The 23,366-nt window shown below is 41.7% G+C and overlaps 1 protein-coding gene across 1 annotated transcript in view; it reads left to right on the top strand.

Moving 5' to 3' along the window:
- Window positions 1–23,366, top strand: part of TEK (TEK receptor tyrosine kinase) — a 153,104-nt gene that overhangs the window by 110,477 nt on the left and 19,261 nt on the right. The window contains exons 9-17 of the mRNA XM_040358613.1: window positions 1,836–1,980; window positions 4,578–4,739; window positions 6,576–6,716; window positions 11,667–11,954; window positions 13,086–13,382; window positions 15,281–15,438; window positions 17,549–17,759; window positions 17,848–17,958; window positions 22,811–23,001. Of these exons, the coding sequence (XP_040214547.1) occupies window positions 1,836–1,980; window positions 4,578–4,739; window positions 6,576–6,716; window positions 11,667–11,954; window positions 13,086–13,382; window positions 15,281–15,438; window positions 17,549–17,759; window positions 17,848–17,958; window positions 22,811–23,001 (1,704 nt within the window). The remainder of the gene's footprint in view (window positions 1–1,835; window positions 1,981–4,577; window positions 4,740–6,575; window positions 6,717–11,666; window positions 11,955–13,085; window positions 13,383–15,280; window positions 15,439–17,548; window positions 17,760–17,847; window positions 17,959–22,810; window positions 23,002–23,366) is intronic.

Raw genomic sequence — 23,366 nt, 5'->3', positions numbered from 1 at the left:
ATTAGTTATGCCGTTTACGTTAGAGATACGCTGGCGTAAAGATAAAGCTGCTCCCTAGGTGGCGCATCCCATGCAAGGTATGGACGTCGGAACAGGCCTATCTTTTTACGTTGTTTGCGTAAGTCGTATGCGAATCAGGCTTGACGTAATTTACGTTCATGTCGAAATGGCGTACTTTGGAGCAATGTACACTGGCATATGTCCATGGACGGCGCATGCGCCGTTCGTTAAAAACATCAATCACGTCGCGTCACCAGTGATTTACATAAAACACGCCCCCTGTTCCACATTTGAATTTGGTGCGCTTAGGCCGGCCCATTTACGCTACACCGCCGTAACTTAGAAGGCAAGTGCTTTGTGAATACAGCACTTGCCTCTCTAACTTACTGAGGCGTAGCGTATATGCCATACGCTACGCCTGCCTAACGTTGCGCCCGCCTACGTGAATCTGGCTATACAAGTGCAAAGTTCACTTGAAATTGCACTGAAAGTGCACTTGGAAGTGCAGTCGCTGTAAATCTGAGGGGAAGATCTGAAATGAGGGGAAGCTCTGCTGATTTTATCATCCAATCATGTGCAAGGTAAAATGCTCTTTTTTATTTTCCATGCATGTCCCCTTCAGAGCTACAGTGACTGAACTTCCAAGTGCAAATTCAGTGCAATTTCAAGTGCACTTTGCACTTGTAGTGTAAAGTGGATTTGCTTTGCTTCTTTGTTTTATGTATGTACCATGCATATACTTTTCTATAAAGTTGGTTTTCCAATTAAAAAAGTGGATTTGCAAACTGCAATATCCAGTGAGATGCTATTTGCCGTATATACTAGTCTTTAGTAAGACAACATCGTAGCGCACAGTTGCTTTCCATAGATTTCTATGGGCTGAGTCCCAGGGGCAGGAAGGCATTGGGGACTGTCTCGTGGAAGTTAAGGGGAAATTTTAGCAGACTGTATTCCTTTTGTATGGGCAGGTATTATTAATGCTAAAGTTGAACTTGAGGAAGACATAAAAGGTAGAAATGATGGCAACTCTGTAATTAATCAATACATCATTCATTTAAAGTCAGCAGTGCAAATGTCTGAATTTTGATTTAGTTTAAACCTCTTGCAATCCAGCGTACAGCTGAGGGGAGGAGAAAGCAGCGTGACAGACAGAGGAGGAGAGAGTAAAGTAGAAGGGGGATGAGTGAATCAGTCTTCTGCTTCTCTTTTCACTTTAAAGCTGCAGTAACTGTTGGGATGCCAGGTTTACTGATCTTGCTTGTTACTAAAATGCTGCGTACACACGGTCAGAATTTCCGACAACAAATGTTCGATGTGAGCTTTTGGTTTGGATATTCCAACCGTATTATAGGCTCCATAGGACATTTGTTGTCGGAATTTGCGACAACAAATGTTTGAGAGCTGGTTCTCAATTTTTCCAACAACAAAAGTTCTTGTCGGAAATTCCAATCGTCTGTATGGAATTCAGACGCACAAAAATCCTACGCCTGCTTGGAATCAATTTGACGCATGCTCAGAATCATTTCACTTAATTTTTCTTGGCTCGTCGTAGTGTTGTACGTGACCCCGTTCTTGGCGATCGTAATTTACGACAACATTTGTGTGACCGTGTGTATGAAAGACAAGTTTGAGCCAACATTTCGTTGGAAAAAAAATCTGCGGTTTTGTTGTCGGAATGTCCGATCGTGTGTATGCGGCAAAACACTTTTGGCAGATCTTATATCGTTTAATTTTATGTGAATAAATATTATGTGAAGTCTTCCTATTGGAACCTATAAAGGTCATTGTTATTGATAAAGCTCTTTAATACTTGTGGGAATTCTTCTTTAATATAGGCCGTGTCAACAAATAAAAGTAATCAGCAGACAATTGCCCAGTTCTCCGTAGGAAAAATTCTACCTCGAGACTCTGGGCTTTGGATCTACAGCGTAAAAACCGAAGCAGGGATGACTGACAAGCAAGTATATATCTCAGTAAAAGGTAAGAAGGTACTAATAATGTTCTCTACAACAAGTAGAAGTATGTGACTATGAAAACAGTCAACCTACTTACTCTGAAGCCTCGTACACACGACCGAGAAACTCGACGGGCGAAACACATCGTTTTGCTCCTCGAGTTCCTTGTTAGGCTGTCGAGGATCTCGGCGAGCCAAATTTCTCCATTCCGTAGAGGAAAAAGAAGACATGCTCTCTTTTTGGCTCGACGGGATCCTCGACAGTTTCCTCGTCGAAAAATGTACACACGACCGGTTTCCTCGGCAAAAAAAAAAAAAACAGCAAGTTTTTTGCTGGTTTTTGCCGAGAAACTCGGTCGTGTGTACGAGGCCTTACATGCCTTTTTAGTTTTGGATTTCCCACTGGTCTCTTAATTTCTTCCTCTGAAAACAATGCTACTGTTTTAACAATATGTCATTGGTGGCTGGCTTTTCGCAGTTTTGTTTGTTGGTCCACAGATGAGGTCTGTGTGTACCAGTTCTTGTGCATGGGCTGTACAATATGTGGCATGGTTTGTTATTGTTTATACTGTATTTTGCCATGTTATTAGCTCATTAATGTTGGTGGTTTATTAAGTGGGGGAGTCCACTTTAAGGCTGAGTGTTATGCCGCGTACACACGATCATTTTTTGGCATGAAAAACGACAATTTTTTTTTTTTAACTTGCTGCATTTTTTAACGTTGTTTTAAACGATGTCGTTTTTCGGGTTGTAAAAAATGATCGTGTGTGGGCTAAAACGACGTTTTAAACCCGCACATGCTCAGAAGCAAAGTATGAGACGGGAGCGCTCGTTCTGGTAAAACTACCATTCATAATGGAGTAAGCACATTCATCACGCTGTAACAGACAGAAAAGCGCAAATCGTCTTTTACTAACAAGGAATCAGCTAAAGCAGCTCAAAGGCGAATAGAACTTCCCCTTTAGAGTGCCGTCGTACGTGTTGTACGTCACCGTGCTTTGTTCATCATTTTTCAAAAACGATGGTGTGTGGGCAACACCGTTTTTAATGATGAAGTTGGAAAAACGTTGCTTTGTAGTTTACAGAGGATAGCTGAGAGGCTAAAGCCTTGTTTGAGGTGACATAGGCTACAGGTATTTTTTTCTGTACTTGCAGAAAAAGCACTTAGCCCAAAAAAAAGAAACCTCATTCAGCCACCACATCTATTAAGTACCAGTAAAGCTGCAGTGTATAAAATGTTTGTTCTTGGGGTTTTATATACACACTATATAGTCAAAAGTATTGGGACACCTGCCTTTACACGCACATGAACCTTAATGGTATCTCAGTCTTCGTCCGTAGGGTTCAATATTGGCCCACCCTTTTTTCAGGGGTTGGGCTTGGTCCCTTAGTTCCAGTGAGCATACCAAGATATTTTGGACGATTTCATGCTCCCAACTGTGTGGGAACAGTTTGGGGATGTCCCCTTCCTGTTCTAACATGACTGCGCACAAAGCAAGGTCCATAAAGACATGGGTGAGAAAGTTTGGGGTGGGGAAAATTGACTGGCCTGCACAGAGTCCTGATATCAACCCGATAGAACACCTTTGGGATGAATTAGAGCGGACACAGTGAGCCAGTCCTTCTCGTCCAACATCAGTGCCTGACCTCACTAATGCACTTCTAGAAGAATGGTCAAACATTCCCATAGACACACTCCTAAACCTTGTGGACAGCCTTCCCAGAAGAGTTGAAGCTGTTTTGAAAATGTTTAAATATTTTTATTGCTGAAACACCCATGTCAAGAGAGAACTACTAAAACAAAAAGTCCAAAGTTTGCTTTCCAAATTCTACTTTAATATGAGGAAAGTATTATCTAAAAATCTGTATAAAAAAAAAAAAAAAATCGATATAATAATATAAAATAAAAAACTGAGCATGATAAAATTATGTTTTGACAGTTTTGTTTTGTTTATAAAATTAAATAGATTTTTTTTTCTGATATTGCTAAATACAAGCAGATTTTCTGCTTGGTCTTGCTTTTATATTTGCTACATTTTGACACAGCAGGGTTGATTTACTAAAGGAGTAATGAAAGTAAAGTGAATGTTCAGCTATATTCAGCTTTGTTAAGCTATATAACTATGATGAACCAGTGTTCATTTTAATCGTTATGTGCAAGCTAAACAGAGGCGGCTCTAGGTTTTGTGAGGCCTTAAGCAAAACTTGGACACGAGGGCCCCACTCATGCCCATAATGGGTAAAAAAATTCAAGCAAATAAAAATGGCTGCAGAACGTTACACGGCCCTAGCACACAGTGATTGAGCAGAGGCAAATTAGGTGTCCGCGAGGCCCCTGTGAGTGCGATGCCTTAGGCGACCGCCTAATTTGCCTAATTAAAGAGCCGCCTCTGAAGCTAAAATACTGATTTAGTTTTGCATGCACGTGATTGGATAATTGAACACAGCTTCACTTTATTTACTAACATAAATGAACATTTAGAAAGTGAAAATGTATACTTTTTACTAAATCAACCCTAATGGTTGATGATATTTCTCCAAATACTTTTACATTTTGTATTTCTGTTCTGCACACCATATATATATATATATATATATGTCATTCTTGTATTATTCTGTTCAGTTGCTCCCTATCCACAGCACGGACCGAAGCTAAACAAAAGTGGACCTAACTATCTTAATATCTATGTTAATATTGAATCTTATGGAGGAGATGGTCCGATATCCAACGCTTTTGTACTATACAAACCGTCTAAGAAACTTACACGATGGAATACCTTAGTTGGTAAGAAAAACTAAACTTGATTATTAGGTATGGGCACAAAGCTGGAGAATGTGTCTGCTGGAGCCTGATATTGCACTGACAATTCATTGATCACGGGTGCAATGCTTTGCAGGCCCCTGGGAAAAATAATAATAAATGCACTTTTTTTTTATGCAAAAGTATGTGCGTATATTATTTTTTCCCAAAAGGTGAACATAACCTTTAAATAACATTCTAGAGATCCACCTAGTGTAATACAGCTTCCGTTACGCAACAGAACACTTGGACATTTGGTCATATGCTACATCTTTGTGAGCAGCTATATTATTATTATTTAGGTACTTATATAGTGCCGTCAATTTAAGCAGCGCTTTACATATACAATGTACATTCACATCAGTCCCTACCCTCAAGGAGCTTACAATCTAAGATCCCTAACTCACATTCATATACTAGGGCCAATTTAGGCAGAAGCCAATTAACCTACCAGCATGTCTTTGGAGTTTGGCCCTAGTATATGAATGTGAGTTAGGGACCTTAGATTGCAAGCTCCTTGAGGGTAGGGACTGATGTGAATGTACATTGTATATGTAAAGCGCTGCGTAAATTGATCAAGTTTTATGAAAATTTAGAGAGCTACCAATATGATGTTCACCATGTGAGTGCCAGATACTATGTAAATGGAAGGGGGGCAGTGGCTATTATTTCTACTGCCATTTTAAAACTGGAAAGCCTCGTACACACAACCAATTTTCTCTGCAAGAAAGCTACTGGGAGAGCTTTTTGCCGTAAAAACCATGCGTGTGTATGCTTTCTCGTCGAGAAAGCTGCCGGGAATCCCGACGAGAAAAATAGAGAACCTGCTCTCTATTTTCTCGTCGGGATTCTCGGCGGAGTGACTCCTGACGAGAAAACCGTATGCTTACCTGTCCCCAAGTAAACCTGCGCATGCTCGATGAGACTTCGACGAATGCGCGGTAGCATACAAGGGTAGTGTAGGGTGTAGCAAGATGGCGGCTACGGCATCGAATGTGACGAGCGCCGACTCGTCGTAGTCGATGACGTCACTGCGTTCTCGCCTTTCAAAAGAATGGCGGTTCTTTTTTCTTTTGAATGGCCGTCTGTATGCACGGCAAGCTTGACAGGAATCCCGTCAGGAAAACTGAAGTTTTTTTCCTGACGGGATTCCCGGCCGTGTGTACAGGGCCGAAAACCTTATTTGAGTGGTTTGTTACTCAATCTGTAGAATAGATATGATATTCACACATTGATATTCCATATGTATACATTGTTTCGTTACTTTATGGGAAGAAAAAAGGGGCTTTTGTAGTTTGGTGACTTTATTATTTACTGTATTAGGGTATTTTATATAGATAACCTTTGTACAATAAAATACATGTGTCTAGTAATGGGAGACAGATTTTATGTTATATACATAGTGACGTTGGTTTGTTGAGCCTACAAGATAGGTTATAGGCGGTGGAATAGTATTACTAAAACATCTTATATGAACATTATATGTGCCACATGATTCTAGGTATTAGTGGTTGTTGAAGTAGTCCAAAAAGGTAAGTAGTAAGTAGTAGTATGTAAAAAGTGACACAATAAGACAATACAGCTGTAGGACAAAGTCAGTAAAATGTATTAGCTATGTGTAGTCTGCTGTTCAGACATTATTTTTGTTATTATTACAGGAATTTATATAGCACCTTCAATTTGTGCAGTGCTTTACATATTGCACATTCACATTCATTTGATCTTCCTTGCGACAGTGGCAACTATGGGTTAATGAATAATTATAATTGAGCAGTATTACGGGTTTAATTCCTACTATAATGATGGCGTGTTTTCTTTTAGTTCCCATAACTGATAAAATTGCAAAACTTGAGAATCTGGAGCCAAGAACTGAATATAAGGTCTGTGTTCAGCTAAGTCGCAAAGGAGATGGAGGTGTTGGTCATCCAGGACCTGAAAGTCTCTTCACCACAGAGGCATTCGGTATAATTTTATCAGATTGTTTCTTTTAAATGTCTTCCAATAAATTCCAAATATTAATGAGCCTTCTAATCATATTATATGTGATCTCCTCAAATTCTTTAATTAGGCATCTTTTAACATCATACAAGTTTTCAAGTTTTGTTTTATGTGGCTATTTTCCTTCCGTTATCTATTAACCAAGTATTGCTAGTTCAGCACAATCAGCATCCACTGAAGATGTTGTCCAGTGAGCAGGTAGATTGTAGAGGAATCTGCAAAACTGAAAGAGGGAATTGCTATGTTGTCAGCCTTACTATGCAGTGTCAGAGGTGGCTCTCTAATTAGGCAAATTAGGCGGTCCCTTAGGCCTCCCCCCCACAGGGGCCTCGCGACAGCCTAATTTGCCTTAAATAATTGGTTAGAGAAAATTCTATAAACGGTGAATTCATAGTTCATAAAATGTAAAACTCTTAATACATGCAATTTATACATTTAATTTTTAACGCTTAAATTATTTTTCCCATTATGGATGTGCATGGGGCCTCATGTCTCAGATTTGCCCAAGGCCTCACCAAGCCTAGAGCCTCCTCTGTGCAGTGTTCAATTGGTGTCTGTATTACAAATTATCATTTTATCCTTTGGAAGCAAATGGGCCACCCGGATGGGTTTACAGTAAGGCAGGCACCAAATGGCACCCCGAATTCACATTGAAATTTGGATAGGGAACAACACTTCAACCTCCTGGGTCTGCTGTAAATTCCTGTTTGCGGGATCATCATCATTTTTTTTTTAAATTAGCTGATACCAACACCTTTCCCCTTTATTCCCTCCACCATCAAAATGTGTTTCTTTGGCCACATGCACACAGGATTTTTTTTTTCCTCCCCTGGACACCTTTACTCCAGGGGAGAAAAAAGCTGTTAAAAACGCTCCTAAAGCTGCATTATTCTGGCCATAGAATGAATGCTCAAGTGCTTTTACATGTGTTTAGAGGCATTGGGTGATTTTGGCAGATTTTTCTTTTTCTTCTAAACCCCCGTAAACGTCTATGTGTGCAAGTGCACGTAGGCTAACATAGAGGGGCATTTTTGATGTCCTGTGTGCAGTAGTGTATTTAGGTTTTGTGCTGCCCTAGGCCTGACTAAACTCATGCACCCCCTAATTTAAATATGACCCACCCCTTTCTGTCAAGGCCACACCCCTTTCTGTTTAATGTCTGCCCTGAAATTATCGAGTGGGGACACTAGTTCTTAGGGCCTGCGGGGGTGGGGGGCATTGGATTCCCTTAATTTGCATAGATTTTTTCTCACTTCCTGTTGGCTATGGGGCAGGAAGTGAAGAGAAATCTCTGCAATGGGACAGGGATGATAAAAAATAAACTGACAGGGGCTATAACCCTCCCTTTACTCTATCCAAAATGAAAAAAAAAAGTGTTGCCTATAGCTCTATTTTAAGCACACATTTTTGATAATTTTATGGAGAGGATTAACAAGATCTAACCATGCCAATGGTGCAGCAGAAAACATATAGCACAGTGAGGAAGGTTTGTGTTCCAGGAAGATAGGACAGTCAAAATTAGAAGAAGCTTGCGTTACACTAACACTGCCCGGCAGGGACTCTTTCTGTGCTGCCCCCCTGCAAAGTGCTGCCCTAGGCCTGGGCCGTGTTGGCCTAGGCCAGGATACAGCGTTGACAGGCATGAGACCTTACTACTCCCCAAACTGGAATCAATGAGGATTGGTAACAGGGTGTTTTCACTTACTTGTTAGGTCGGACCACCGTTTCCTTAACTGATCCTTGGATCTTTCTACATCAGGTTTCTTCTTTAGCAATAAAATTACTTCATCCATGATGATGTCCTGCGTGTTTTTCCAAGTAAATGTAATACAGGCTGTCTTGGGGTTACAAACATCTGACTTACAAGTGACTCCTACTTACAAACGGAAGGAGACAACAGGAAATTAGAGGAAATCTACCCCTAGGAAGGGAAATTCACTCCTGTAAGGCCTTGTACACACAGTCGGACCAAACCAATGAGACTGGTCCGTCGGTTCGTTTTCATCGGTTCACCTCTGAAGTGGCCTGACCGCCTGATATGTGTACACACCATCAGTCCAAAATCTGAGCGGGTCAGAACGCGGTGACGTAAAACACACGACGTGCTGAATAAAACGAAGTTCAATGCTTCCAAGCATGCGTCGACTTGATTCTGAGCATGCGCGGGTTTTGAACCGATGCTTTTCTGTACTAACCAACGGTTTGGTCCGATCGCCCAGCGGTCCAGCGGTTCGGTTTTGAAGCATGTTTAGACATTTTGGACCGAAGGAAACCAGACCACTAGCCAATACACACGGTCGGTTTGGTCCGATGAAACTGAACTTCGGTTCATTCTCAGCGGACCAAACCGACCGTGTGTACGAGGCCTAAGAGTCATTATGGGAAAATTGTGTCAGCCCTGGAGCTTTTTCACCAATGCTTGTTTCCACAACAATCCAAAATTTTCCAAATCCAATTGTCATAGTGTCCCTAAGTGAGGTGAAATCTTCTGAACAGGGGCACAGACAGCAAAAAAAATGTTACAGGGGTGTTAACCCTTCCCTATGCAGCCAAAAACGTAAAATTAATTTTTTTGGCTGGAGCTACATTTAAAAAATGTACCTGTCCTGACTTACAAACAGATTAAACTAAGAACAAACCTACAGACCCTATTATGTTTGTAACCTGGGGACCGCCTGTATACAGTATACATATTCCGTTATTCTAACTACTGAATTCTATGTTTTAAGACCTTACTACTGAGTTTTAAAGGGATTGTAAACAATCACCTTGTAAAACAACCATTCAGTTTAAAGTAGAAATGAAAGGCAAAACATTTTTGTATGGATATATATATATATATATACAGTACAGACCAAAAGTTTGGACACACCTTCTTATTCCAAGAGTTTTCTTTATTTTCATGACTATGAAAATTGTAGATTCACACTGAAGGCATCAAAACTATGAATTAACACATGTGGAATTATACATAACAAAAAAGTGTGAAACAACTGAAAATATATTTCATATTCTAGGTTCTTCAAAGTAGCAACCTTTTGCAGCAGACACATCTCTAGAACTGTTAAGAGGAGACTGTGTGAATCAGGCCTTCATGGTAGAATATCTGCTAGGAAACCACTGCTAAAGAAAGGCAACAAGCAGAAGAAACTTGTTTGGGCTAAAGAACACAAGGAATGGACATTAGGCCAGTGGAAATCTGTGCTTTGGTCTGATGAGTCCAAACTTGAGATCTTTGGTTCCAACCCCTGTGTCTTTGTGCGACGCAGAAAAGGTGAACGGATGGACTCTACATGCCTGGTTCCCACCGTGAAGCATGGAGAAGGAGGTGTGATGGTGTGGGGGTGCTTTGCTGGTGACACTGTTGGGGATTTAATCAAAATTGAAGGCATACTGAACCAGCATGGCTACCACAGCATCTTGCAGCGGCATGCTATTTCATCCGGTTTGCGTTTAGTTGGACCATCATTTATTTTTCAACGGGACAATGACCCCAAACACACCTCCAGGCTGTGTAAGGGCTATTTGACCAAGAAGGAGAGTGATTGGGTGCTGCGCCAGGTGACTACCTCTTGAAGCTCATCAAGAGAATGCCAAGAGTGTGCAAAGCAGTAATCAAAGCCAAAGGTGGCTACTTTGAAGAACCTAGAATATGAAATATATTTTCAGTTGTTTCACACTTTTTTGTTATTTATAATTCCACATGTGTTCATTCATAGTTTTGATGCCTTCAGTGTGAATCTACAATTTTCATAGTCATGAAAATAAAGAAAAGTCTTGGAATGAGAAGGTGTGTCCAAACTTTTGGTCTGTACTGTATATACTGTATAAAAAAAAAACATAAAATATACCCTTTTCCCCCTTTTTTATAAAAGATCACATTCCCTCTGTTCTCATCTGCATAAGAGCTGGGGGTGAGGAGGAGAAGCGGCAGCAGTACACTGTGCTTCCCAGTGAATGTCTGTGCAGCAGGGGACATTCAGGACAAGTCTGAGCATTGACAGGAGAGTACACTGAGTTCCCAGCATAGCTAGAGAACTGACCACTGTGTGTTCTTCTGCTTAGTTTGGTCAGTTTTTAATAGGAAAGCAGAGGTGCTGGCAGGAACACCAGGGATTTCACATAAAGGAAGCAATACAAAGAGAACAGGCTATTTTCTCATGCAAGTACATGGTACATCAGGCACAAATCAGGAATATAAGGTGTTAGGGTAACAAACGCCTTAAGGGCTGTCCACATAGGCTGAATATTGGGCACTATTGGCCAGTTCAACATTGACCCGTATGTATGGCAGCCGATCTGACAAAAGGGGCGTAACCAATTGTTGAAGGGGCATGACCGAAAAAGGTCTGCTGATCAGCATCCGATCTGCACTCTTAGCAGGCACATATCAGGAGTATAAAGTGTTGGGGTAACAAACGCCTTAAAGGCTGTACACAGGGGCAAAATATCAGGCTGAGAGCTCTGACCGGTGTGTTCAGGCAGGGGGAGGGGGAGGGGGATGTCTTCCTGTCAGAACTCAGCTCAGAAAGGAAGGTTGCTGTACTAACATCAGATTGGTGGTACAGGGTTCTCCTCCCGAGCTCTTCAGTTTTTTTTCGTTCAGCCCACTGGGTTGAAAGTAAAAAAAAGGTATAGTGTGTACTAGGCTTTACACTAGTTTTTCTTTCCTGGATATCTTGATCTAATAATTAGAAATGTTTCTTCTTAAAACATATTCCAACACAAAGTTTGTTTATGTCATTTAATGATAACTAACACTCTTAGGATGCCTATCTGATTTTTTTGTTGGTTCAGTTATTTAAGATTTATTGTTCTAATCCAAAGTTTAGATCTCCATTGTTGACAATGTTTGTCAGTGTGAATTAGTAATTATTTGCTAACACTGTTTTTGTATTACAATATCTTCTCTAGGTCTTCCCCCTCCAAAAGATATCAGTCTGACACCTAACAGCCAGACATCTCTAGGCTTGACTTGGCTGCCCACCTGGGAAGGCTCTGAAGAAGAACATGTCAGTCAGGCTGAATGCTTCAGTCCAGACATTCCTGAAACCACTTTTTATAAAACAGCCCCAGGAAATAAAACTGGAATTATTATAGATGGCCTCAAGCCAAAAACATTATATCAGTGTAGGGTGAGAGTAAACACAAAGTCCCAAGGTGAATGGAGTGAACCAATGTTTGCATGGACATACAGTGACCGTAAGTTTCACAGTCTCTGAATACTTTTTTTACCTATAAGTTTCTTTCAAAATATGGTGTTTATTAAGTACAGTGCTCTTATGCCTCGTTTCCACTGAGCGGATCGGTTCGGTTCGGTACGCTATTTTGGGTGTTTCCATTATGAAAGTGTGCCATAAAACCGAACCGTACCGGACCATTCTGGGTCCTGCTTCAGATGTGGGGCCATAGAAAATGGAACGGTTCCATTAGGGCGGAGATGCAATACATTCCACTGATTGGTGGGCGTGCTAGGCATTTTTTCTAAATCCTGTATGGTCCCGACGGTCCGATTTGCAGTGGAAACGCTCACGAGAATAGACCGGTCCGTTCTAAACCGTTCCAAATCTACTGACCCGAACCGTTCCGTTCAGTGGAAACAAGGCAATAGTGTTGTAGAAATACAGAAAGCACAGCCTGAGGTTGCTCTTTGGGTTCTCATAAGGCCATAACCATCACCATCACCTTGTTTTCTAGTGTGTGGCTAGAGAAGATAGGGCTTACTGTTCTGGAGAAGATAGGGCTTACTGTTCTGGAGAAGATAGGGCTTACTGTTCTGGAGAAGATAGGGCTTACTGTTCTGGAGAAGATAGGGCTTACTGTTCTGGAGAAGATAGGGCTTACTGTTCTGGAGAAGATAGGGCTTACTGTTCTGAAGAAGATAGGGCTTACTGTTCTGGAGAAGATAGGGCTTACTGTTTAAGATATGGAGGTTTATGGCGGAAGGGGGTTTGCTGCAGGGAAGGGTAATGGAGATTGAGGGTTTTAGGAACAGAAGATAATACGGTAGTCAGTTTAGTGTTGCAAAAGCTTTATTCTGACAGGTAGAAATTTCAGGAGAAATACAAAAAGAGACAATAGTGTTCTGTACAGATTTCCTTAAACATTTTTATGCTTTTCTAAAATTAGATATTCACATGCATATTTCACATTATTTTAACCAGTTATAGAATTATTTCCATATAATGTATTGGTACATTATAAAGCTGCTGTTGCTGTTCGGTACTTTGAATAGCTCCTCTTTAATCTGTTATTAACATTTTAGATTTTAGATTATATGTCATATACTTTATTTTATGTTATATTTTATATATTATATTTTATATTTTACAGAGAATCCACCACCAGCCTCAAATATCAATGTATTAAATGTCACGGATTCAACAGCCATTATCACCTGGTCCATTCAAGAAGGTCATTCGATCACAACTGTCATTATCCGCTATAAGATCTTTGGTGACACAGGGTACAATCATGACATTAAGATCAGAAATATAACCATTACTCAATACCAGCTGAAGGGACTTGAAGCTGACACAATTTATTTGATTGAACTATGTACTGAGAACAATGTTGGGCAAAGCATTTCCAATGCAATCCGAGATGTTAGAACCCGTCAAGAAATCAAGGGTGAGAAGACTGTCAGAATTAAAATAATTTTCTTAAGAATTAAAAAAGGGATTGCAAATAATTTAAACAATAATCATGAATGTTAAATACCTCATAATTCTTTATGAGGTACAAATTAAATATTTTTTCATTAATTTCTATCTATATTCCGGGATCCGACAATACATTAAAAATGTTTTCTTTAGAAATGTCATTTTGCTGCGGTACTGTTATAAACATGGGAAAGATGTGCTATTTTACAGGCAGACTAAGGGGACCCCCAGGCACGATATTTAAAGGAATATTTCATTTTTATTGTTTCACTTTAATCATTCTTAAAATCACTGCCATTTTAAAACTTTTTTTTGGCATTGATACACGTCCCCTGGGGCAGGACCCGGTTCCCTAAACACTTTTTATGGCAATAACTAAGCCTTTAAAATGAGCGGGTTTGATTTTTCATGTTCATGTTCCATAAACTTTAACAGTGTTTGCACACATTTTTTGTCTGTTCGCATGTTCGCATGCTCTGGTAGGAACCGAACAGGGGGGTGTTCAGCTCATGCCTATTAGTCACTGGTTGATATGTCATCTTGTGGCAGATATGGATGTACTGAGTACCTAAAGGTAACTGCAAAACATTATGCAACATTATTCACCTAAAACAAAGTTAACTAGCTCCTGTAATGCTGGCTGCATTAGAACCATTTTAATCATAGTTTGTTTTTACATTTGTTTTTACATTCAATTACAATTTTCTATTGCAGTATTTTTTTATAGACATATAGGGCCGGATTCAAAAAGCACTTACGCCGACGTATCTACTGGTACCCATGCCGTTTTTTTGCTTAAAATTTGGCGTGGAGTTCCCCCTCAAGATTCATATCAAACAGTGCCTGATATTGGCACAGGGATCCAAGTCGGATCCCCACTGAGGCTGGGTTCACACTATACTACACGACTTTCATCCTACTTTGCGCTGCTACATCGGTTCTACATTGGTCCTACATTGATCCTACATTGGTCCTACATCCATCCTACTTTCATGAACAGGATACTACTTTGATCTGACTTTGTGATAGTCTGACTTGTTCTTTGACCAATCAAAACAATCCCAGAGTGAGATAAATTCCTTTTACTGCTGCTGTAATCACATGTCAGATGTCAAAAGTCGGATGGTAAGGACAAGGCTCCTACTTTGGTCCGACTTCTATGATATTCAATGGGCTGAAGTAGGATCAATGTAGGACCAAAGTAGTACAGGGAGCATTTTCAAAGTCGGACCGACTTGAGTAGGACCAGTTAAGACAGCTCTCATAGAGAAACATTGATTTTCACACGTCATGCTACATGAGCTCCCAATGTAGGAGCATTTGTCGGACAAGTGTGAACCCAGCCTCAGATGTCAAAAGTCGGATGGTTAGGACAAGGCTCCTACTTTGGTCCGACTTCAATGATATTCAATGAGCTGAAGTAGGATCAATGTAGGACCAAAGTAGTACAGGGAGCATTTTCAAAGTCGGACCGACTTGTGTAGGACCAGTTAAGACAGCTCTCATAGGGAAACATTGATTTTCACACGTCATGCTACATGAGCTCCCAATGTAGGAGCGTTTGTCAGACAAGTGTGAACCCAGCCTCATTGAAAGTCGGACTTCAAGTCCAGGGCAAAGTCGGATCAAAGTAGTATCCTGTTCATTAAAGTCGGATGGATGTCGGACCAATGTAGGATCAGTGTAGGACCAATGTCGCAGAGCAAAGTAGGATGAAAGCCGTGTAGTATAGTGTGAACCCAGCCTGATAGTGGATTACCTTGTTGTCTGCCATGTTAAATGTTTTAAGGATTGCTTATTACTGTAATGGCTGTAAATACTGTATAATTGGCCTTTTTTTAAGTAAGATGTTTTCTTTTCACTCAGGTGCTTATGAGTCAAAAGACAGCAATATGCTCCTCATTGCTATTTTGGGCTCTGCTGGTATGACCTGTCTGACAATTCTACTTGCATTTCTAATTATGCTGCAGCTGAAGCGAGCCAATTTCCAGCACAGAATGGCACAAGCTTTCCAGAATGGAGTGGTACGTGTTCTCAATAGTGTGTTTTGTATGTTGATTACAGAGAGAAGAACCCTGATAAATTCTGACCATACAGATGATTCTAAATGCCTTGGTGGCCATATACAAAACATTTGTAGGTTAAACAGTAGGAAAGATTATTGTCATTGCCTTCTTAAAATACTAGTTTCTTGGCTGTTATGTTCATGTACTGGTTTTAATACTTTCTCAGTCATGGACCAGAAGAAAACCACCAATGAATTGCTTTATATTTCTTTTAGTGCAGACTTTTTAATTTCTACCAACACCTGTGTAGCACTGCACTGCTATGCATGGATCTATCCACTACCGCCGCGGCCGCCCCCTATTCATGTTTCCAGCCCCTTTCGGGTCACCGGGCATATGAATTACAGTAGCCAGAGTTTTTTTTGAACCACTGATTAGAGCCATAGGCTCTAATAGGCTTCAAGATAGGGTGGACTTGGGACACAGAGCATTGCGTCTGTAGCCCACCCAAAATTCGCTGTTGCAACACTGATCCTCCTCCCGGCCAATTGGGAAGCAGGTATGAAACCTGTTTCCCGATTGGCCAAAACGTCTGGTGATCCTATTGGACACCTAGCGCCAGGAGAAAGAGAGAGGAGACACTGTGAAAACTGCTCCAGGAGAGGACACCGTAGCAGCTTTCCCCAAGCCTGTCATGCTCTCACCGCCCGCATCCAAGGTAAGGACAGCGGGTGGTGGTGGGGGAGTGTGTTAGTGCCATGGGGGGGGGCACTCCAATGGCAGCCCGGGGGAAGCTGTTTGTCAACCCCCCCCCCCCCAAAAAAAACACCAGTCGCCACTGCATAAGACCATTTAGTGGTACAGGTTAGAATAAATGGTGGTTTGAGCATAAATCAACACATAGAAGGTAGGTTCAGACAAAATCTGCTAGACAATAAAATCACTATGTCAAGGTAACTAAGAATAGAGTTCTGTTCCACTAGACTTTATTTAACTTATGGTTCAGCAAAACACAGTGCATATAAGCATTAATTGCAATGTAAAAAATAATACTATAACTAGAGTACGGTCTAGGAGAATGGCTAGGATATGGTGCAATGTCCCCTGAGAGGTACCTCTTAGCATACGTACTAGGTAAAGGAACAGTCTTTAGCCCTAACTCTTCAGCCAGCTAACATTTGGGCTCAATTGTATAGTTGGTGCACATGATAATAGTCCCAGTCAAGCCTGCAAGCAGAAATAAGGCTACAAGATGGCTGTATAGTCAGTTTCGAAAGGACTCAGTCTCTCTAGCAGTAGATAGTAAATCCCTACAGCAGCAGCTCACCAATCCAAGCAATTTTGCAGTTCACCACCTGGTCACATACAGCAATTAGTCCACTCTCTGCTCTGCACCCAGGTGAATCTGTCTGTCAGCAACCCCCCAAATTAGCACTGCGGATCCCGTTTAGGCTGCCAATATGCAGCAGTGGTGGTACACACTGGACAGTGATGTTTAATCTCTGGTCTCTCTAACGGCATGAGTAAGCTGTGTCCTGCACAGTGTGGGAAAATGCAGCGTTTCCCCCTCCTCCCAGTAATTTTCTCTCTGGGGAATGTAGTTCAAAAGCTTCTCATTACACAGTAGAGTCTCTCCTCGGGACTACAGTTCCCACAGTGCATTGCTCTCTGACTCAGTCTATTGAGCTCTTCCTGCTCAGCAGCTCCCTCCTCTTGATGAAAATAGCTGTTAATCAACAGATGCACCACAGAGGGCAGATGCAGCCAGCATTTCTCTCATTCTCTTTCTTAGCCAAGCACCTAATTACACCTATATTGGGTTTTCAGGGAGCTCATACTGAACCACATCAAAGGGAATACACGCAGGAATAAAACAAGAAAGGTGTTGACCCATGCCAGTATTACTTTAGGATTTTTTTTATCGTTGACAGCAACCCAGAATTGAAAATTGCTCCAGTGGGATGGAAGCAGTAACCACTTTATGGGTACACTGACCTTTCCCCACTCTGTAATAATGAAATCACTGCAAATGTGTTTTTTTCTGTGAAACTAAATACAAGCAATAAGGTACATTTATAAGCAGCACATTTGAAAATAAATTGATTTAACTTAGTGTTCTCTTGTTCAGAGAGAAGAACCAATAGTGCAGTTCAATGCTACAACACTCAATCATTTAAGAAAAGCTAAGAACAGCCCTGATCCTGTAGAATACCCTGTGTTGGAATGGCATGATATTAAGTTCCAGGATGTGATTGGAGAGGGAAATTTTGGGCAAGTTCTCAAGGCCCGTATCAAAAAAGATGGCTTACGCATGGATGCCGCCATTAAAAGAATGAAAGGTACAGTACATAGCATCCGTGGGTCTGTATGCAGGTGTGTGACCAACAATGTGGTTATAACAATACTTTTTTCTGTTTTTGTAATCAGAGTATGCATCTAAAGATGATCACAGGGATTTTGCCGGAGAGCTAGAAGTGCTCTGTAAACTCGGTAGTCACCCAAATATTATTAATCTCCTGGGAGCCTGTGAGCATCGAGGTGAGTATATAGGCTGAAAATGATTTACTCTTCTTCCATTGCTGCAACAAACGTGATCATATACCAGCCTTGATCTTGCACATGGACTGACTTACATTTTTATATAAGACGCAAATTATAGTAATTTCTGCTCTGTATGTGGTATACAATTCCATGACATGTCTAGAAGGAAGCAGGTAAACATGATAAAAATCATATTCTTATAAAATGGAAACATACTTCGATCTTTGCCGAAATAGTCTCTGATCATTTTTGTGCCTTGTACATCTTAAAAACTGATCTTTGGGCTGTATATTTTTTGACAAGGCTCGTGATTTGCAAAAAAACTTGAATATTAGGATATTCTAACCACTTCCCGACTGCCGCACGTTGATGTACGTCGGCAGAATGGCACGGGCAGGCAAATGGGCGTACCTGTACATCCCTTTGAATTTGCCACCTAGCGGGCGTGCGCACCCGCCACGTTTCTTCGGGAGCGTGCTCTCGAGACCCACGAACTTGATGTTTGCTGGCGGCCCGTGATTGCGGTGAGGTAGAGGCAGAAGGGGGAGATGCCTATGTAAACAAGGCATTTCCCTGTTCTGCCTAGTGACAGGACAGAGATCTACTGCTCCCTGTGATCCGGAGCAGTGATCACTGTCATGTCACTGGTAGCCCACCCTCCCACAGTTAGAATCACTCCCTAGGACACACTTAACCCCTTCATCGCCCCCCTAGTGTTTAACCCCTTCCCTGCCAGTGTAATTTACACAGTAATCAGTGCATTTTTATAGCACTGTTCGCTGTATAAATGACAATGGTCGCAAAAATGTGTCAAAAGTGTCCGATGTGTTCGTCATAAAGTCACAGTCCCAATAAAAAATGCAGATCGTTGACATTACTAGTAAAAAAAATAATAATAATAAAAATGCCATAAATCTATCCCCTATTTTGTAGGCGCTATAACTTTTGCGCAAACCCATCAATACATGCTTATTGCGATTTTTTTTTACCAAAAATATGTAGAAGAATACATATCAACCTAAACTGAGGAAAGAATTATTATTATTTTTTTAAATGTGGATATTTATTATAGAAAAAAGTAAAAGATATTGTGGGGCAGATGTGAGATACGCTACGCCGCTGTAACTTACCTGGCTTTGGTTTGAATCCTCAACGAATTTGCACCGTTAGTTACGGCGGCGTAGTATCTCTCTCGCGGTGGAATTCAAATTGGGCGGGTAGGGGGCGTGTTTCATTTAAATGAAGCGCGTCCCCGCGCTGAACGAACTGCGCATGCGCCGTCCGTAAAAACTCCCAGGGTGCATTGCTCCAAATGACGTCGCAAGGACGTCATTGTTTTCAACGTGAACGTCCAGCCCCATTCACGGACGACTTACGCAAACGACGTAAAATTTTCAAAATTAGACGCGGGAACGACGGCCATACTTAACATTGAGTACGCCACCATATAGCAGCTTTAATTATACGCTGGAAAAACCTGAACGGAAACGACGTAAAAAAATGTGACGGCCAGTCGTACGTTCGTGGATCGTTGGAAATAGCTAATTTGCATACTCGACGCGGATTACGACGTGAACGCCACCTAGCGGACGCCGAAAAATTGCATCTAAGATCCGACGGCGTACGAAGACGTACGCCTGTCGGATCTAACACAGATGCCGTCGTATCTTGTTTTGTGGATACCAAAACAAAGCTACGACGCGCAAAATTCGAAATTACGCGGCGTATCAAGAGATACGCCGCGTAATTTCTTTGAGGATCTGCCCCTGTGTGTTTTTTTAAAAAATGCCGCTCTTCTTTTGTTTATAGCGCAAAAAAATAAAAATCGCAGAGGTGATCAAATATCACTAAAAGAAAGCTCTATTTGTGGGAAAAAAAGGACGTCAATTTTGTTTGGGTGCAACAACGCATGACCGCGCAATTGTCCGTTAAAGCGTCGCAGTGCCGAATCACAAAAAATGCCCTGGTCTTTGGGCAGCCAATTCTTCTCGGGTTGAAGTGGTTAATGTCTTTTTTTGCATATTTTTAGTACAGATAACATCTCACTTATGTTTAATTTATTCCTCTTTTCTGGTGGTGGGATTATTTAGTTGTAGACTAAGGGCCAGATTCTCGTAGGAGCGCGTATTTTTGCGGCGGCATAACGTATCCGATTTACGTTACGCCGCCGCAACTTAGACGGGCAAGTGCTGTATTCTCAGAGCACTTGCTCCGTAAGTTGCGGCGGCGTAGCCTAATTCAAATGTGGGACAGGGGGGCGTGTTTTATGTTAATCTTCTGTGACCCGATGTGATTGACGTTTTTCACGAACGGCGCATGCGCTGTCCGTGGAAATCTCCTAGTGTGCATTGCTCCCAATACGCGGCAAGGACGTATTGGTTTTGACGTGGATGTAAATTACGTCCAGCCCCATTCACGGACGAGTTACGCAAACGACGCAAAATTTTAAAATTTCTTTGCCGGAACGACGGCCATACTTAACATTGGTACGCCGCACTTATGCCACCATATAGCAGGGGTAACTATACCCCGGGAAAAGCCTAACGTAAACGGCGTAAATTTACTGCGTCGGCCGGGCGTACGTTCGGGAATTTGCGTATCTTGCTGATTTACATATTTCGACGCGTTAATCAGCATACACGCCCCTAGCGGTCAGCTTAAAAATGCAGTTACGATCCGACGGTGTAAGAGACTTACGCCTGTCGGATCTAACAGATATCTATGTGTAACTGATTCTAATGCCGGGTACACACGAGAGGATTTATCCGCGGAAATGGTCCTCCGGACCGTATCCGCGGATAAATCCTCTGGCGGATTTTGATCTCCTGGTTGTACTAACCAGGAGATCAAAATCCCTGCGGAATTCCGTCCGCGGCGACGTGCGCGACGCTGTCATATAAGAAAATCCATGCATGCGTCAAATCATTACGATGCATGCGAGGGATGTGTTCGGACGGATCGATCCGGTGAGTCTGTACAGACCACCGGATCGATCCGCTGGAGCCGATTCCAGCGGATAGATTTCTTAGCATGCTAAGAAATTTTTATCCGCTGGAAAGCGGTCGACCCGAAATATATCCGCGGATAAATATCCGCTGGATCGTACACACCAGCGGATCTATCCGCTGAAACCGATCCGCGGATCAATTTCAGCGGATCGATCCTCTCGTGTGTACGGGGCCTAAGAATCAGGCGCATAGATACGACCGGCCGGACGCAGAGATACGATGGCGTATCTGGAGATACGCCGTCGTATCTCCTCTAAGAATCTGGCCCTAAGTTTCCCACAACTTAAATGTACACAATGAAAATATCATCTGTTTACCAGAAGGCAAAGAAGAGGTAGAAGTTGCTTCAAGACCTATGGCATCAGGATGTAAAGTTATGTATTTATTACACATACTTGCATAGCGCTGTCAATTTACGCAGTGCCTTACATATATACAGTATTGTACATTCACATCAGTCTCTAACCTCAAGGAGGTTACAATATAAAGTCCCTAGCTCACATCCATACACTTACTAGGGCCAATTTAGACAAGAGCAAATTAACCTACCAACTGTCTTTGGAGTGTGGGAGGAAGCCGGAGTATCCGCAGGAAAACCCGCAGGAAACCTACACAGGCACAGGGAGAATATGCAAACTCTATGCAGGTAGTGCCACGGTCAGTATGCTAACTGACGAACTTATTTGATCTGCCCTACTGAATTGATTATTTACTGCTCTGTTTGTGTGTGTGTGAATTACCTAATGGTAGATATCACATTGAGTGTGCAGGTATTAATATTAATCACATCAGTCCCTGCTGCCTTCAAGGAGCTGACAATCAAAGGTTCCTGATCTCACATTCATACACATTCTAGGGCCAGTTTAGACAGGAGCCAGTTAGTGTAGGGAACTCTTAAGTGCCAAGACATTTTGGACAATTTCATGGTTCCAACTTTGTGGGAACAGTTTAAGGGTGGGCCCTTCCTGTTCCAAGATGACTGCACATCGGTGCACAAAGCAAGGTCCATAAAGACACGCGAGTTTGAGGTGGAGGAACTTGACTGGCCTGCACAAAGTCCTGACCTCAACCGGATAGAACACTTTTGGGATGAATTAGAGCTGAGACTGCGAGTCAGGCCTTTTCGTCCACATCAGTGCCTGACCTCACAAATGCACTTCTGAAAGAATGGTCAAATATTCCCAAAGACACACTCCTGGCCTGGCTAGCAGTCTCAGCTCTAGTTCATCACAAAAGTGTTCTATCTGGGTTAAGGGACAGCCTTCCCAGAAGCGTTGAAGCTGGTAGAGCTGCAAAGGGTGGCCCAACTCAATATTAAACCCTAAGGACTAAGACTGGGATGCCATTAAAGTTCATATGCGTGTAAAGTCAGGTGTCTCAATACTTTTGATAATATAGTGTATACCAGACTCTCATGTGAAATACATGCATCAGAGAACTATAAAATGAAGAAGCCCAATGTTCCAGTCTTTCTTCAGGTTATCTATGAGCACAGTTAGTTAATAAACAGTTCACATCATGATATTAAGTGGGTTTATTCAAGAATCAGGCCTCGTACAGACGAGAGGATTTCCGCTGGAAACGGTCCGGAGGACCGTTTCCAGCGGACATTCCTCCTCCGGATTTTGATCTGATGGCTTGTACACACCATCAGATCAAAATCCGCGCGGAAAACATCCGCGGTCACATGTCGCGACGTGTCCGGAAGGGCACCCCACTATTATGAGAGTTCTGCTAGTGAAAGGAGATTCTTATATCTTTCATTCTAAATTATGATTTGTTAGTTTGCAATGCCCTAAATAGCTTACCATTTCAAATGTGTTGTCATTTCTTTTCTACAGGCTACTTATACTTGGCAATAGAGTATGCTCCACATGGTAACTTACTTGATTTTCTCCGGAAAAGTAGAGTACTGGAGACAGATCCAGCATTTGCAATAGCTAACAGTACAGCATCAACCTTGTCATCCCAGCAGCTTCTCCAGTTTGCAGCAGATGTAGCCCGAGGCATGGATTACCTAAGCCAAAAACAGGTTGGCACGGTGCACATTTCAACATTTATTAAAGCAGTACAGTATATTGAGAATTGAAAGGTTATGAAGCTCTGGAAAAGCAGATTTCAAAATGTGTGCATGACAAATTGTTTTACTTTTATTATATTATTTATTGGTAGATTTGTGAATCCAATAGTACACAGGTGAATCAGAATTCACAATTCTTCTTGAATATTCATGTGCCTATTATGAGTTGGCATGCACAATTTCAAATAGATTAGCTGGATCATCCCTGTTAATTGTCTAGATAAACTACAGTACCATCAAAGACTGTAGCAAATGAACCATTACGATAATTTTACACTATGGACAAATGTTCTCAAAAACCGACTCTAGGCATTACC

The sequence above is a fragment of the Rana temporaria genome, chromosome 1 (assembly GCF_905171775.1).
Source record: "Rana temporaria chromosome 1, aRanTem1.1, whole genome shotgun sequence".
In the NCBI taxonomy this organism is placed as follows: domain Eukaryota; kingdom Metazoa; phylum Chordata; class Amphibia; order Anura; family Ranidae; genus Rana; species Rana temporaria.
This window is presented reverse-complemented; position numbering and strand designations above follow the sequence as displayed.